Consider the following 14,350-nt stretch of genomic DNA (forward strand, 5'->3'; position numbering starts at 1 on the left):
TCTTTTCTCAAGTGTACAGAGACCCTTGCCTGCTGGGAAGGCAGTAGTCAGCTGTCTGTCTAGATGTCATTTCAGCTCTGAATGTGTTATGTTCACAGGTTCTCTGTTGACAAGGATCATCTGGTGGTGACTGATGTAAACGATGATGATGGTGGGACCTACACATGTGTGGCTAACACAACTCTGGACAGTGTTTCTGCCAGTGCTGAGCTCAAGGTTGTTGGTAAGAACAAAACAAAGACAACACAGCCAGATTCTCTGTAGTCGGTGGAAAGAAGAAAAATTGTAAATATTAAGTATTTGCTTATTATAGTTTTATAACTATTGCATAGACATTTTTCTTCTATAAATGACTTTCAGGTGGCAATTTTAGCATAAATACTGTTTAAACATGCAAACTGCCACAAAGTAGTGGATAGGCCCATAAGTAGCATTTTATAAGAAAATTGGGGAAAGCAACCCTACTCTTATCTGGAATTACCGAGGGTGGGTAGTCCTAAATAGTTTCTGACTGTTTATCAATGCCACACCTTACAGCTAAGTGTAGGGTTAGTTTTATCAATTTAATCTCATGCTGCTTTTGTCTTCTTGTATCTTTCCATTACTAATTTTGATTAAAATCCTTTATATGAATGTCCTTTCTAGCTCCTCCTCCAACTCCAGCTCCCGTTTACGGTAAACTAATATCAGTCTTTTTCTATTTTCTGTCAAACTTTCACACTTATAAAAATTACTTTCTTCTATCACGTCACTTTGTTTAAGGAAAGTGACAGTTATCCTGGCCTTCATTTACTGCAGTAAATTATTTCCTTATATTATATATTATAACCTTATATATAACCTTATAAGGTTAGAATCTTTTGCTCATTTTATTGATGGTTGTTTCTAAATATTTCATGTGCTATTATAAAATTATTTCATTTTATAAAAGTCTCTCTTTAATTCAGTTTCCTTATACAGTAGCATAATCGCTTATCAAAAGCTATCAGTCATATTTTACAGCATGAAAAATTCATTTCTTATATCATTCCATATATTAGATTTTACTTTTATGTCTATTAAAATTTGTTTTAGGGGTTGAGGACAGGGCTCAGTGCATAAGACTGCTTGCTGTTGAAAGCAAGGGGACCTGAGTTCAAATCCCCAACACCCACATAAAAGCAGGGCATTGCAGCACATGCCTGTAACCCCAGTGTTGAGGTGCAGACACAGGCAGATCCTGGGATCTCACTAGCCAGCTGCCTAACTGAAATGGTACGCTTCAGGTTCAGTGAGAGACATCCTCTCCAAAACTCAGGTAGAGAGTGATAGAGGAAAATACCTGACATCTTCCTCTAGCCTCTGTATGCACACACATGAGTTCACACACCTGCACATGCACACACATACACACATAATAGTTTTGAGATTCCATTTTCAAGCAATTTACACCTGGGGGAAACATGGGAGTTAGAACATTTGACGTTTATGTCAGAGAAAACTGACTCACTTTGTGTTCAAAGAAAAGTCCCCAGAGAACAAATAAAAGACAAGACATAACAATGACTTGATAATTTTCTGAATCTGGAAAATAAATCAGAAGTTATTTCTAGGAAATATTTTGTTTAGAAGCCCTCATCTCTATTCAGCACATAAATACCAAATTTATTTTATGTTCCAGTCTCAGCTAGATTTTACAGAGTATTACTAACTCTTTTTAAAAGCCTGCCGTCTGTGGACATTCACCACTGATAAACAGGGCTCATATATTTACATATTTACATGGCCTCTGGTTCCCCAAACCATAGACACTTTTCAAAAGTAAAGTGAAAAAGAAAAGTCTCCGAGACTGTTAATGCTCTGGGAGGCAGCCCTGCTTCTGGGTTGCTTTGTCCCAACAGCTGCCTGAGAGTAAGCACGGCTCCCCACATTGAGGCTCCCAGTCCTTCAAAACGTCCCTCTGGGTTGGCAGATTTATCATCAGCATGTCCAGAACATCTGAAAACCCTTAATCTCACATGTCATTTGCCTGCATTTGTTTTTAGCATTTACTGTCCTATTCCCCTGTGCTGTTGGAAATGAAGCTTTTGTGTTACTTTCTGTGTTTGTGTTCATTCCTGTTCATGAGAAGACACACACTGAGCGTGCTGGTGACCCTAACCTGTCTACTTCACTGCGTTTGGCTACCAGTGATTTCGTTTTGTTTGAAAAGCAAGCAACCAGCACTCCCTGATGGGTTAGCTTGGGTGCACTCAGCAACCTCAGTTGTTTCTGTGTCATCGCCATTGCATGCTCACTGCCCACTAAGTATGCTGTGTTGCTCAAGTGTCCCCTCTATGAATGGCATCATGAATAAAGGAGAACCTCTTAAACATGGACAGTTAGCCATGATTTGTATGTGTATGTGTTTGCTCTACAGATGTTCCGAATCCTCCCTTTGATTTGGAATTAACCAATCAACTTGACAAAAGTGTTCAGCTGACATGGACTCCAGGCGATGACAACAATAGCCCCATTACAAGTATGTGGTGTTATTTCCTTTATTATTGGTAAACTTAGTAGCCATTTCTGAAGCAGTATTTTATAACAATTTTATATTACTCTGCTATAATATTATTCCTCATAAAGGGATTTACTAGCACTCTCCATTATTACTGATAGAACCAAAATATTTGTCATGACTTTCTTCAGAGATAGAGCTTTTTAGCTTGTGATACAGGACACTATTTGCTGAAAACATTAATTAAGCAAATATATCATCATTCATGTTTAAGATCTATAAGAATCGTCTTCAATGTCAGCCACAGTAGGAAGATGCATCTTAAGTTAGTCATTTATTTAGTCATTGCTTTTGGGAGGAAAGAGAGACTGGTGCTGAAGACCAGTGGACACTTGGTGAGATAAATGACTGATCACACCCACAATGTGTAACAGCTGCACATAGACAACAGGTCATTAATTCCAACCTCAGTCTCTTTCTTCCCATTGCCCCTTTCTTGCCTCAAAATGAAACATTGTACAAGGCAGCTTCTTGCCTTGATGACACAGCCTAGGGAATAAAGTCAGAAGAGAGACCAGGCCAAATAGATACAAAAAGCATTTAATAAATCAAAATATAGTAAGCTTAGAAGTTAACTGTAAAGCTGAAGATATACTTAATGGAGCAGACATAATCATGAGCCTGAGGTACATTGTTACCTTTGAGTGTAGACTTCAGGAAGACTCACTGCCCTGCTGATAAGGACCTGAGATTATTCCAGAGTCACAGGTGTCGATTTACTGACCCTCCAAGCAAAGCAGAATGTTTTTTGTTGCATTAGGAATATCTGTTGGTTTGGCTGTCTCCTTTGCTTTATTTGGGGATCTTATTGAGCAGCCTACTCTTGAGAGCGCAGTCCCCACAACCATTCAGAGAAGGAAAAACAAATTGCTATAGCAACATCAAATGTGCAAAATACAAAACTACACTAAAAATAACTAAAACTGGGAGTGGAGAGATGGCCCAGAGATTAAGAGCACTTGCTGCTTATCCAGAGGACTGGAATTTAGTTCCCAGAATCTTTGTTGAGGGGCTTACAACTGCCTGTAACTCCAGCACAAGGGGATCCAACAGCCTTTTCTGGCCTCTATGGGCACCCACATAAAAATGGCATACATTCACACAGACATGCATATTCACACATAAATAAAAATTAAAATAAATCTTTAAAAATTATTAAAACCTGGGGCTGGAGAAATGGCTCAGTGGTTAAGAACACTGGTTGTTCTTGCAGAAGACCTGGGTTTGAATCCCAGCACCCACATGGCAGCTAACAACTGTCCGTAACTCCAGTTCCAGAGGATCCCACAGCCTCTTCTGACCTCTGCATTGCACGACACGGGTGCACTTACCTACATGCAGGCAATACACGCATACACATAAAATAAAAACAAAAAATAAAAAAATTATTAAAACCCATTAATACATTACCAATGGCTGACTATAAAAGAAAAAATGGTAAAGTTCATTTCTAGTGTGCTATAAAGCTAAAAATTGTTTAGGATGAATATGGAAATATTAAATGAATACAGTAAAGCAGGGAGGAATGGAAAAATTAGAGAAACAAGGTTAAATAAAAGAAAGTCAAAAAGAATAGGAATGGAAGAGAGTCTTATAAAGGGAACAAACAAGAAATTAAAAAACATTATATATAAAAGAAAGAAAAGTAAAATAAAAGTAAAAAAAAGAAAATATAAAAGAAAAAAGTAAAAAATGAGAAAGTTTGACAACAAAATTAGATAAAAATAAAAACATAAAGTTCTTTTATTAATACAATGAAGTGAAAATATGACTAAAAGTGCAGTAAAAAGAAAAGGGGAACTCACAGGGATGAGAAATGAAAGAAACGTGGGAAAGAGAAAGTGTGGTAGCAACTTCCTGCTGATTCGTTGAATGCTAGAGACTGCCAGCTCTGCACAGAGGACCGGCCGAACTTGTGGACTCTTTCTCTTATGGTTTATGCTAGTGTTGGGTCTATAACAAGTGTCCAGTGTCACCAGAGTTGTGTTCAGATCAGTAGCTTCCTTTCTTTACATGCCAGGAGCCTCTGCTGGCCACACTTAGCTTTGCAATCTGTGGATCGGGAAGGCTCTTCCACCCTCCTAAGACTTTCCAGATTTACCCCTGGCATGGCTAATCTAGCAGCGGGAGCAGTGTCTCCCAAGCACATTTTGAGTGAGGGAATGAACCACAGCACTGAGATATATATAGGCAGAGGACCTGTCTCTGTACATCAAGTGCATAAGGCATAGCAAACCTTTTTACTATTTACCGATGTCACACCCAGCACATTCTCTTCTATTCCCTGCTTGGTTTCATTTAGAAAGTATGCCATTTCAGTACATATTGAACATCCTCACTTATTTCTAATAGAGTCAGTGTATATGCTTTGTGGATGGACCATACTTGATATAATGTATCCCACTGGTAGGCATTTAGCTTGTTTGTAACTGGGTTGCTTCAGTTGCAAATGATGCTGCAATATGGAATCCTTTTCATGTGTCTTTAAATCATATGCATAAGCATAAGCACATTTGCTCACAATAAATTGCTTGAAGTACAATTTCTCAAGGAGTATGTATGTTAAAATGTTAGCTATTCTACATTATCCTTTGTGCAAGCGTACCAGTTTATACTTCCCACGAGGTCTAAGAATGCTTTTCTTTCCCTTTGTGTGTGTCACACTCAACAAAACCTATTAAACATTTAATATTTGATTGCTGTCAGTCTGGCTAGTGAAAACCAGCACCTTAACTTTATTTACTGATTAAAGGATTAACCACTTTATGTGCGTGCATGTGTGTGTGTGTGTGTGTGTGTGTGTGTGTGTGTGTGTGTGAGTGAGTGTATTGCCTGCATGTATGCAAGTACATCCATGGCATGCAATGCCTACAGAGGTCAGAAGAGGGTATTGGATTGATCCCCTAGAGTTATAGTTAGCCTCCATGTGGGTGCTGGGAACCAAACTTGGGTACTCTGCAAAAACAGACAGTGCTCTTATCTGCTGAGCCATCTCTCCAACCCTACCTTTTATATATTTAAAATTTCCACTAGGATATATGGAGCAGTTCTGGATAGTTTTAACTAAGTTAAGCTCAACACAATGAAAAAAGAATAACAAATATCATTGCATTTGGTTAAGTATTGAACTTAAAATATCCTAATGAGCTTTTTCTTGAAAGGAAACTAATTTGTGTTTGACTGCTCTTGGTTGCCATTAAGTCATCACTGATAACTTACCCCTAGGTTGACTGAATTCACTGACTTGGGTTTCTGTTTCTCTCTCTGTGTGTGTGTGTGTGTGTGTGTGTGTGTGTGTGTGTGTGTGTGTCACATTTTTGTGAGTACCTGCATTCATCATTGAATATGAAGATGCAATGCACGAGGCAGGGCTGTGGCACCACCAAGCTGAAGTTTCTGGAACGCAGACCACAGCCCAGCTGAAGCTGTCTCCTTATGTAAACTACTCCTTCCGGGTCATGGCAGAAAACAGCATCGGGAGGAGCTCACCCAGTGAGGCGTCTGAGCAGTATCTGACGAAAGCTGCAGGTAAAGCTGGACTTCAGGGATCTGAAATAAAGCAGAAGAGATTTTCACTCTCAGAGAACCAAAGCTTACCCATATGTGGCTGCTTAACTTCTAGAACCAGATCAGAACCCCATGGCTGTGGAAGGACTAGGAACAGAACCCGACAATTTGGTGATTACATGGAAGGTAAGCTATGAAACCAGATTTTCCTTGGCATTTTTTAAGAGTGAAAAGAAAAAGTTGCTTGACAATAATATCTGCATTTAAGTTCCATTTCACTCACTTCTGGGAATATATGTATCTTAGGATGCAATATTGGGTAGTAATTAAAAAGCTCCATATCTGGAGCCAAAATGAACAGATGAAAATCCCAGCTTTGCTGCTTACGCTGTGATTGGAAGCCAATTGCTGAATATCTGTCAGTCATCTGTATGATGGGAATAATACAGCTGCATAATTCCTTTAGAAGGAAGCATTTAGAATAATTCCAAATATATATTAGGAATTATTATATCTTATATATTTGCTCAAAAAATGCTAGCTAGAGTTATCGTCACAGAGGCCATTTGGAAGACATGCATCATGCTATGCCCAGTCAATTATTATTATCATCATCAATATCATTTGGTTTATCTGTATGTTATCTGTGTGTTCTAGATCTGAAAAGTTAATGTGCATTTACTTTTATAATTTAAAAGCCCATCTTAGCTACACACATGCATACTTAGAATTATACATATGTGCATATACCTGTATACATAATGCATATAGTATATATGTATATATATATATGATAGAATAGCAGGCAAAGTTTTTGAATAAAGAGGGAAACAGTTCATAAGTTTCAGTTTCCAAGTTGGCAGTGATGAGTTCTGCAAACAGGAAGATATAAAGGGCTCTAGATAGCTACAGGGTTGTAAGACTCACCCACTGTCAGCTATGGAGCCATACTTTGAAAAGCTTATGTGTTATTTACTACTTTAAAATTACAGTCTATAACCTTTGAAATGTTGGTCCCAAATAAACCTTGAATTTCATTAAAATGAAAAAAGATAAGAGGTCCCTGGAGAACTTGGTTAATAGCTTGCATTTTAGTGCTTCAATGCTCACTTTCTTTAGGCTAGGAATTGGGTTTACTGTTCCAGTAAAAGGTTGTAAAATCTGTCTATTTGACTTTTCTCATAGCCCTTGAATGGTTTTGAATCGAATGGGCCTGGCCTTCAGTACAAAGTGAGCTGGCGCCAGAAAGATGGTGATGATGAATGGACATCTGTGGTTGTGGCCAATGTATCCAAATACATCGTCTCTGGCACGCCAACCTTTGTTCCATACCTAATAAAAGTTCAGGCCCTGAATGATGTGGGTTTTGCCCCAGAGCCAGCTGTAGCCATGGGACATTCTGGAGAAGACCGTAAGTGTCTCCTGCTGTTTCCTTTCTACTGTTCCCCAGCTAAGCAGACCTACCAAAGGGCAAATCAAGGCTGTTACCAGAGGTTCTTAGGTCTACAAGGGAGGGAACTAGCAATCATTTTGATTACTTCTGTGAGTTTAAATAGCCTACTATGTAATAAATAGTTGTTCTGTGCCAGGTTTATAGCTTGGTGATAGAGCACTTGCCTAGATGTGCAAGGCCCTGAATACAATCCCAGATCATAGGAGTGGAGGGGAACAGAAGTTCAGAATGCTAAAGAAAAAGCTGTTCTTGCTGGGTGAGGTGGCACATGCCTTTAATCCCAGCACTCAGGAGGCAGAGCAGGTGGATCTCTGTGAGTTCGAGGTTAGCCTGTTCTACATAGCGAGTTCCAGGCCAGCTGAGGCTACAGAGAGACCCTATCTCAAAAAGATGAAAAGAAAAAGTTGTCCTCATAAAGTCAGATGAAATAAATAATTTAAAAGTCTACTTTTAATACTTAATCCATATGATAGGATTCTCTAGAATAGCATGACATGCTTCAAGCCAAAATGATTAGGAAGAGTGACCTTTCTGCATGAAGTGAAACAAAAACATTGATATTTTCACCACCACCTGCCTTCCTGGTCCAATCTATAGTTCCAATGGTGGCTCCAGGAAATGTACGTGTGAGTGTGGTAAACAGTACCTTGGCCGAGGTGCACTGGGACCCAGTACCTCTAAAGAGTATCCGGGGACACCTACAAGGCTACCGGGTAAGTGAAGGGAAATACTTTGTGTTACTTGCAGGGTCTTGGTGAAAGCCACTTATCATACCTACCATTTACAGTTGAGATTATTTGGTTCATTTTTCATAGACTTGTGAACTCAAGAGTTCATCTGTCTGTTACCTCAGTCATATCTAAGAAACCCCAACTACAGTAAATGAGATCTCACTTATCCAGGGTGGGAAGATGTTTTCTCCATTTTTCCACAGGTTTCCCAGTTTTCTTCAACATTCTACCAACTAAACAGTATGTACAAAATGAGGTAGACTCATTTTTAAAGAACCAGAATGTAACAAATTGTACCTAGCTTTAAATTAATATGGATATGTGCTGAACACTAAAATGATCCTGATAATCATGTAGGCATTTAAAAAATCAAATTAAAACTTAAGACTATATAGACTATGGGTCATTATTATGGACAGTAACTAGCTTTGTTTTCAAGAAAGACTATTTTATAGAGATTGTTTTGTTGATATGCACCCAGAGAACGCCACACACATCACTGCTTTGGTTTGACACTGGCCCCTAGAGGACATGTTTTGTACTGCATCATGCTCTCTTTTTCCTAACATTGGCCAGGCTCCGCATATATGCTGACTTGTCTTGAAAAACACCTTTAAATCCCTAACAAAAGCTGGGTATGATGGCACACATCTTTGATCCCAGCACTCTGGAGGCAGAGACAGGAGGATTCTGTGAAGTTGAGGCCAATCTGGTCCATAGTGAGTCCCAGGCCAGCTGTGGGGATACAGGGAAACCCTGTCTTAACACAACCAAAAAATAATAAAAATTAATTCCTGAGAAATACTTAAGAGAAATTAATACATACAAATTCTGTATTTTCAAACAAAGTTAATCAACACTTGATAAAACCTGTGCTCTGCAATTAAATACCAAAAAGCATTTTTATTTAATGTACTTCTAATTTATTCTTTGAGAATTTCAGACACACATACGATGTATTTTGATAATATTCACCCCCACTTCCCCTTTCCAACTCTTCCTGGATCCCACACACACATTCTCCCTCACAACTTCATCTCTCTCTCTCTCTCTCTCTCTCTCTCTCTCTCTCTCTCTCTAATCCACTGAGTCCTTCTTGTTAGTGCTGCCCACTTATATGCATGATGGATGTAGAGCCATCTACTGGCACATGGTCAGCCTACCAGGGACCACATCCTTAAAGAAAAAACTGACTCACAAATAACCCTGGACTTTCAGTATAGGATCACTGTGGCATTCTAAAAACCTAACCCGAAAGTGTATCTATATAGGAACAATAATAATAAGAGCCTCAAATGCTCAGGATGGGAGGGAGCACATATACAGCAGTTCATGTGTGGAAGTCAGACAACAGCTCTGTGGAGTTTGTTCTCTCCTCCCACCTTCCAGTAGGTTCTGGGAATCTAAGTCAGGTCATTTCCCTGGCAAATGCCTTCACCTGCTGAACCAGCTCACTAGCTCAGTTTATGTTTCACTTTGTGAGTGTAGCTTCCTGTGCATTGCTGACTTTGGTTCTTGCCACTTCAGATTTACTATTGGAAGGCTCAAAGTTCATCTAAAAGAAGCAGACGCCACATTGAGAAGAAGATCCTTACTTTCCAGGGCACCAAGACTCACGGCATGCTGCCAGGGCTGGAGCCCTACAGCCACTACTCTCTCAATGTGCGAGTGGTTAATGGGAAAGGGGAGGGCCCGGCCAGCCCCGACAGAGGCTTCCACACTCCAGAGGGAGGTATGGAATAGATGTGTCTCTGAGATCCAGGAGCATGTGACATGGCCTGAGAAGTTTTGTATTACAGAATGGCCTCCAGTGAAAGAATACGCTGGAAGTCAGATGTGATTTTCACATGAATGCACACAGCACACACAAGGCTGGCAAAATGCCACTTGGCCTTTGGCAACATAGAAAGCTTCAAACCCCAGAATGCTGTTTCCAGATGCCTTCTTTCTTTCTCAAAAACTTCTCTTCACTTTTGTTATCTGAAACCTTGCTAATTGGTGTTTGAGTTGTTAGCTCTCTGACTTGAGTCACATTCTGTAACTTCTCTAAGCTTCAATAAGAATGAAAACTAAATGGAAGATGTAGAAAACACACCCCAAAAAGGAAAATATTCCTGCGAGTTGAAGTTGATGTGTGCACTTTCAATCAAAATGTATTATAAAGTTGTACTGTGTTAGAAGGGTGGACGTTTTGTATCAGGCTTGGTGGTGCCTGCCTGTAATCCCAGCACTCAGGATGTTGAGGCAGAAGGGATCCTTCCACTCAAAGCCTGCACCAGTAAAGCCCCATGTAGTCTTTTGGATGTTGGGGGGGAGGGTCATAGAAAAGATGATCAAGGATGAAAGCGTGAAAGGGGGGCATCTGAAGCCACAAAGATACTAAACAGCACAGCTCCTGCAGGAAACTGCAGCTTGTGTGGCAACAGTGAGAAAAGGAGGGCAAAGGGGGAGCCGCACACCGTTTGTGCTCTCAGGTTCCATAGATGCCAACTCGTGGGCCAAAAGCTCCTACCCTGCAGACTGTGGTAGTCTCTCCCAGGTCAGTGCAGATCTTCAGGGAGCTTCATGGCCCTCCTGAAATTACACAATGCAGAATGCATGCGTATTTCTCTAGGAAGACTTTATGGTTGTCACCAGACTCTGGAAGAGACCTGTGATCTCCAAAAGTTAAGAACCATTTCTTGGGTTGAGGAAGCTTAGAAGTCTCTGCCAGGTGTGGCTGCAGGCCTGAGCAAAGGAGAGGAGAAAGGAAGCCAAGGAGAGAAAGAAATGGGTACAGTTGAGAAGGGGAAGTTCCCAGGATGTAGCATCCAGAGTGATAAAAACAAGGCAAGGAGAATTCCAGGTTGACTCTGGTTTCCAGATAGAGGGATGGAGTGAGAGTGGTGCTGCTAGTGGGTTTCTAGCAGTCAGCAGGGGAGCAGCCATCCTGATGGAGTGCAGCTCCAGGCCAGTGAAGCACTGAACAGAAGACCAGACATGTTTCCTTGGTAGTTTACCAGTCTCTGCCCAGGAGAATCTAACGCCCTTGGAGCCTTCTCAGTGCCAAGGCAGGGGATGAGACAACATTTGAGGCTTTTGTTCTTTCCCACCAAATCCTGGGAAGCTGTGAGCTCTCAGGATAAGCATGGCTCTGCACCTGGGAAGTCTGGCCTGAACCCAAAGCCCATCATCATCCAGGGTTCTGACTACTTGGGGACACCTGGTTTGTTGGGGGAAAACAGTTCTTAATGGCCTAGAACACAGCTGCTTCCTCTCAAAGGCCTGGTTAGGATGGTTTCTCTTAGCAACTGGTTTGCTTTTATAAATTGAGTTAAATATTGTCTCCTTTAAAATAGTTCATTTGCATCCCTATAAAGACAGTAATGTATTTTGGGAGAACGGTTTTAATGAATTTAAATGGAAGTGGTAAGAGAAACAGAAGAAGATAATGGATAGGCTACATCACAGGTCTGTGTTAACATATCTTCAGCTGAAGCAAAAGTCAAACTGAAACCCAAAGCCTGTAAACAGGACAAATATATAGATTTTGAAATGGTTAAAAAAAAAAAACAACAAACTTTGTGTTGATTTATGTTCTCATTTAAAGTCCCCAGTGCTCCCTCATCTTTGAAAATTACTAACCCCACACTGGACTCTCTCACTTTGGAATGGAATCCGCCAAGCCACCCAAATGGCATTTTGACAGAGTACACCTTAAAATATCAGCCAAGTAAGTCATTGGGATGAGGGAAAAGAGAAATAAGATTTCTTAATGTCTGTAATATATGTATGTATATGTGTACACATATATACATATGTGTGTATTTACCATCAAGTACTAGCCCAGAAAAAAACTTCATATCTTTTTAAAAATTTTTTAATAACTACATGATTAGAAGAAGAATTTCATTACAGCTTTAACATATTCAGTAACACACTCCAGAGCAAGAGTACATCTCTTTCACAAGTGGCTGTAAGTTTCTAGGTTCACAGTTGAATTAATACAGTTATACAATATTGAACTCAGTATAAGCCCTGTAAGACATAAAATTGAATGAGTTTTTAACCTTAAAAAAGATCTCCATTTCATTTAAAATATATTGTTCCTTGCAGAAAGACTCATTGTTTTTGCTACTAACACTGAGATGTTGGTGCATGCATCTCTAATCTGTGTGTATCTATTACTAGTCAAAACATATCTTACTTTTTAAAGGAAAATAATGTATATGTTATTGAAAATTAAGTTATCTTACTTTTTAAAGGAAAACAATGTATATGTTATTGAAAATTAAGTTCTCTTTAGAATAAAACAAACTCTTTAGGGTGGGATTGAGGAAGCCATGTTGTTATGTTAGGGGCCATTATTTGTAAACAGAAAAGGAGAAAGAAGTTCCTGTCTTACCGGATGCTAAAAGTTCAGAGTTATTAATATGTAACTCCACCAGCAAAAGAAAAGTAAAAACTGCTATGTGATCCAACCATAAAATCCCCCTAGCTCACATCAGTGGAGAATGCATTTCTCTTTGTTTTATATTGTATTATACTCTATTGAATATAAACATTTTACAACTGTAAATGAATTTGGAGGTCTTTTTAGCCAAAATATGCAAGATTGTAAAGGGCATGCATACTGTGAATGACATTTTTGGTTGACAGTCATTTGCAGTCGTCTTCCTGTGGCAGCTAATGAGGACTGTGCTGATTTGTCGCTTCTCCTTGACAGTTAACAGCACACATGAACTAGGCCCTCTGGTCGATTTAAAAATTCCTGCCAACAAGACACGCTGGATTTTAAAAAATTTAAATTTCAGCACTCGGTACAAGTTTTATTTCTATGCACAAACATCGGCTGGATCAGGAAGTCAGATTACAGAGGAAGCAATAACCACAGTGGACGAAGGTAAGACGGGTATGTATAAATCCATATAATTACAAATACCACAGAAAAAATATAAATTCATGCTTTCTCTTTTCTTCTTACCTAATTAACATACTTACTTGTAAGTTCTCATTTTGATGTGTGAGAAAAATCAGTTATTTTAATATTGGAATAACTTTGCTACTCACTTTTAAACTTATTTTGAAATATTATATTGAATATAAGAAATTATAATATTTGCCACATTTGAATTTAAAATTCAAGGTAATGTTTTGCCTGTGTATAACTCTATACATGTATATACATACATATGTATATATACATATGTATATACATGTGCATGCCTATATAATCAGTTCTTTTCCTGATTCACTGGAAATAATTTGCTAGATTACATATTGATTTAGACTTTCTAGCAAGAAATTAAGTCAGCTATTAAATAGTACATTTATTTTATGTTTGACAAAGAAACTTTTTTATATAATCTACTGCAGAGGAAGAAAAATAGTTCCATTAAATTGAATATTTTAAAACCATTCTGAATTTTTTTATTCAATGAAATGATGAAGTCTAAAAGATTTTATGGTTTTGCATGTCTCTAAATTGTAAAATGCTTAAGGATTATTCATTTGATTATTCTTCATAGCATATGAAATTGACATTTCTTTCTGAAACTCAACTCAAAACATCCTAAGCCTACTTAGAATAATGCAGTTTAAGTAATGTGTGTATTTGAATATTGGGTAAGTTTGGGGACAGCAATACATGTTTGTCCCCATGCCTGAGGTATAAGCTTCATTCTTCTTGCATGCTTTAGCATTTTAATAAGTGCTTTTTTAAATGCCTGTACATGCTCATGGGTGTGTTGCATCTAACTATATAGTGTCCTGTTTCTGTTTCCCTTCATTAAGCTGGTATTCCACCTGATGTAGGTGCAGGCAAAGGTAAAATAACTCATCTGCATGACTTTATACCTGTGTGAACTTTGCAATGCTAAATGTGGGGAAGTGCAGCATGGGTGAAAATGAGAAAAAAAATGCTTGAAGCCACAGAAAGAAGATCAGAGCTGATCATGGCTTTAAAATTAATTTATACACAGTTTTACAAGTAGAAAGTCACATGTTTTTTTTTTCTCAAGACTTATCCCTGGTGCAAATCCTAGTATTAGCATTTAAGAATATGACTGACTGGATAAGATAGGTCCAAAACTGTGGATTCATCACAGATCTTCCATATGGCCATGTACATATCAGGTGTTC

At 38.8% G+C, this 14,350-nt stretch overlaps 1 protein-coding gene across 25 annotated transcripts in view; it reads left to right on the forward strand.

The window, feature by feature from the left end:
- The window catches only part of Nrcam (neuronal cell adhesion molecule), a 320,521-nt gene that overhangs the window by 282,851 nt on the left and 23,320 nt on the right, over positions 1–14,350 (forward strand). For 10 of the 25 annotated variants that reach the window (XR_607185.2, XM_017797532.2, XM_017797533.1 and 7 more), the window contains 11 exons: positions 99–223; positions 646–675; positions 2,399–2,500; positions 5,870–6,067; positions 6,162–6,232; positions 7,232–7,457; positions 8,097–8,212; positions 9,758–9,962; positions 11,820–11,942; positions 12,936–13,121; positions 14,003–14,035. Coding sequence is in view for 24 of the 25 variants with exons in the window: in XM_017797532.2 (XP_017653021.1) it covers positions 99–223; positions 646–675; positions 2,399–2,500; positions 5,870–6,067; positions 6,162–6,232; positions 7,232–7,457; positions 8,097–8,212; positions 9,758–9,962; positions 11,820–11,942; positions 12,936–13,121; positions 14,003–14,035 (1,415 nt within the window). In the remaining variant the exon portion in view is untranslated. The remainder of the gene's footprint in view (positions 1–98; positions 224–645; positions 676–2,398; positions 2,501–5,869; positions 6,068–6,161; positions 6,233–7,231; positions 7,458–8,096; positions 8,213–9,757; positions 9,963–11,819; positions 11,943–12,935; positions 13,122–14,002; positions 14,036–14,350) is intronic. The other 15 variants (XM_017797535.1, XM_008830695.2, XM_017797541.1 and 12 more) reach the window with 6 other exon arrangements.

This window comes from Nannospalax galili, unplaced genomic scaffold (assembly GCF_000622305.1).
Source record: "Nannospalax galili isolate Female #2095 unplaced genomic scaffold, S.galili_v1.0 scaffold312, whole genome shotgun sequence".
In the NCBI taxonomy this organism is placed as follows: domain Eukaryota; kingdom Metazoa; phylum Chordata; class Mammalia; order Rodentia; family Spalacidae; genus Nannospalax; species Nannospalax galili.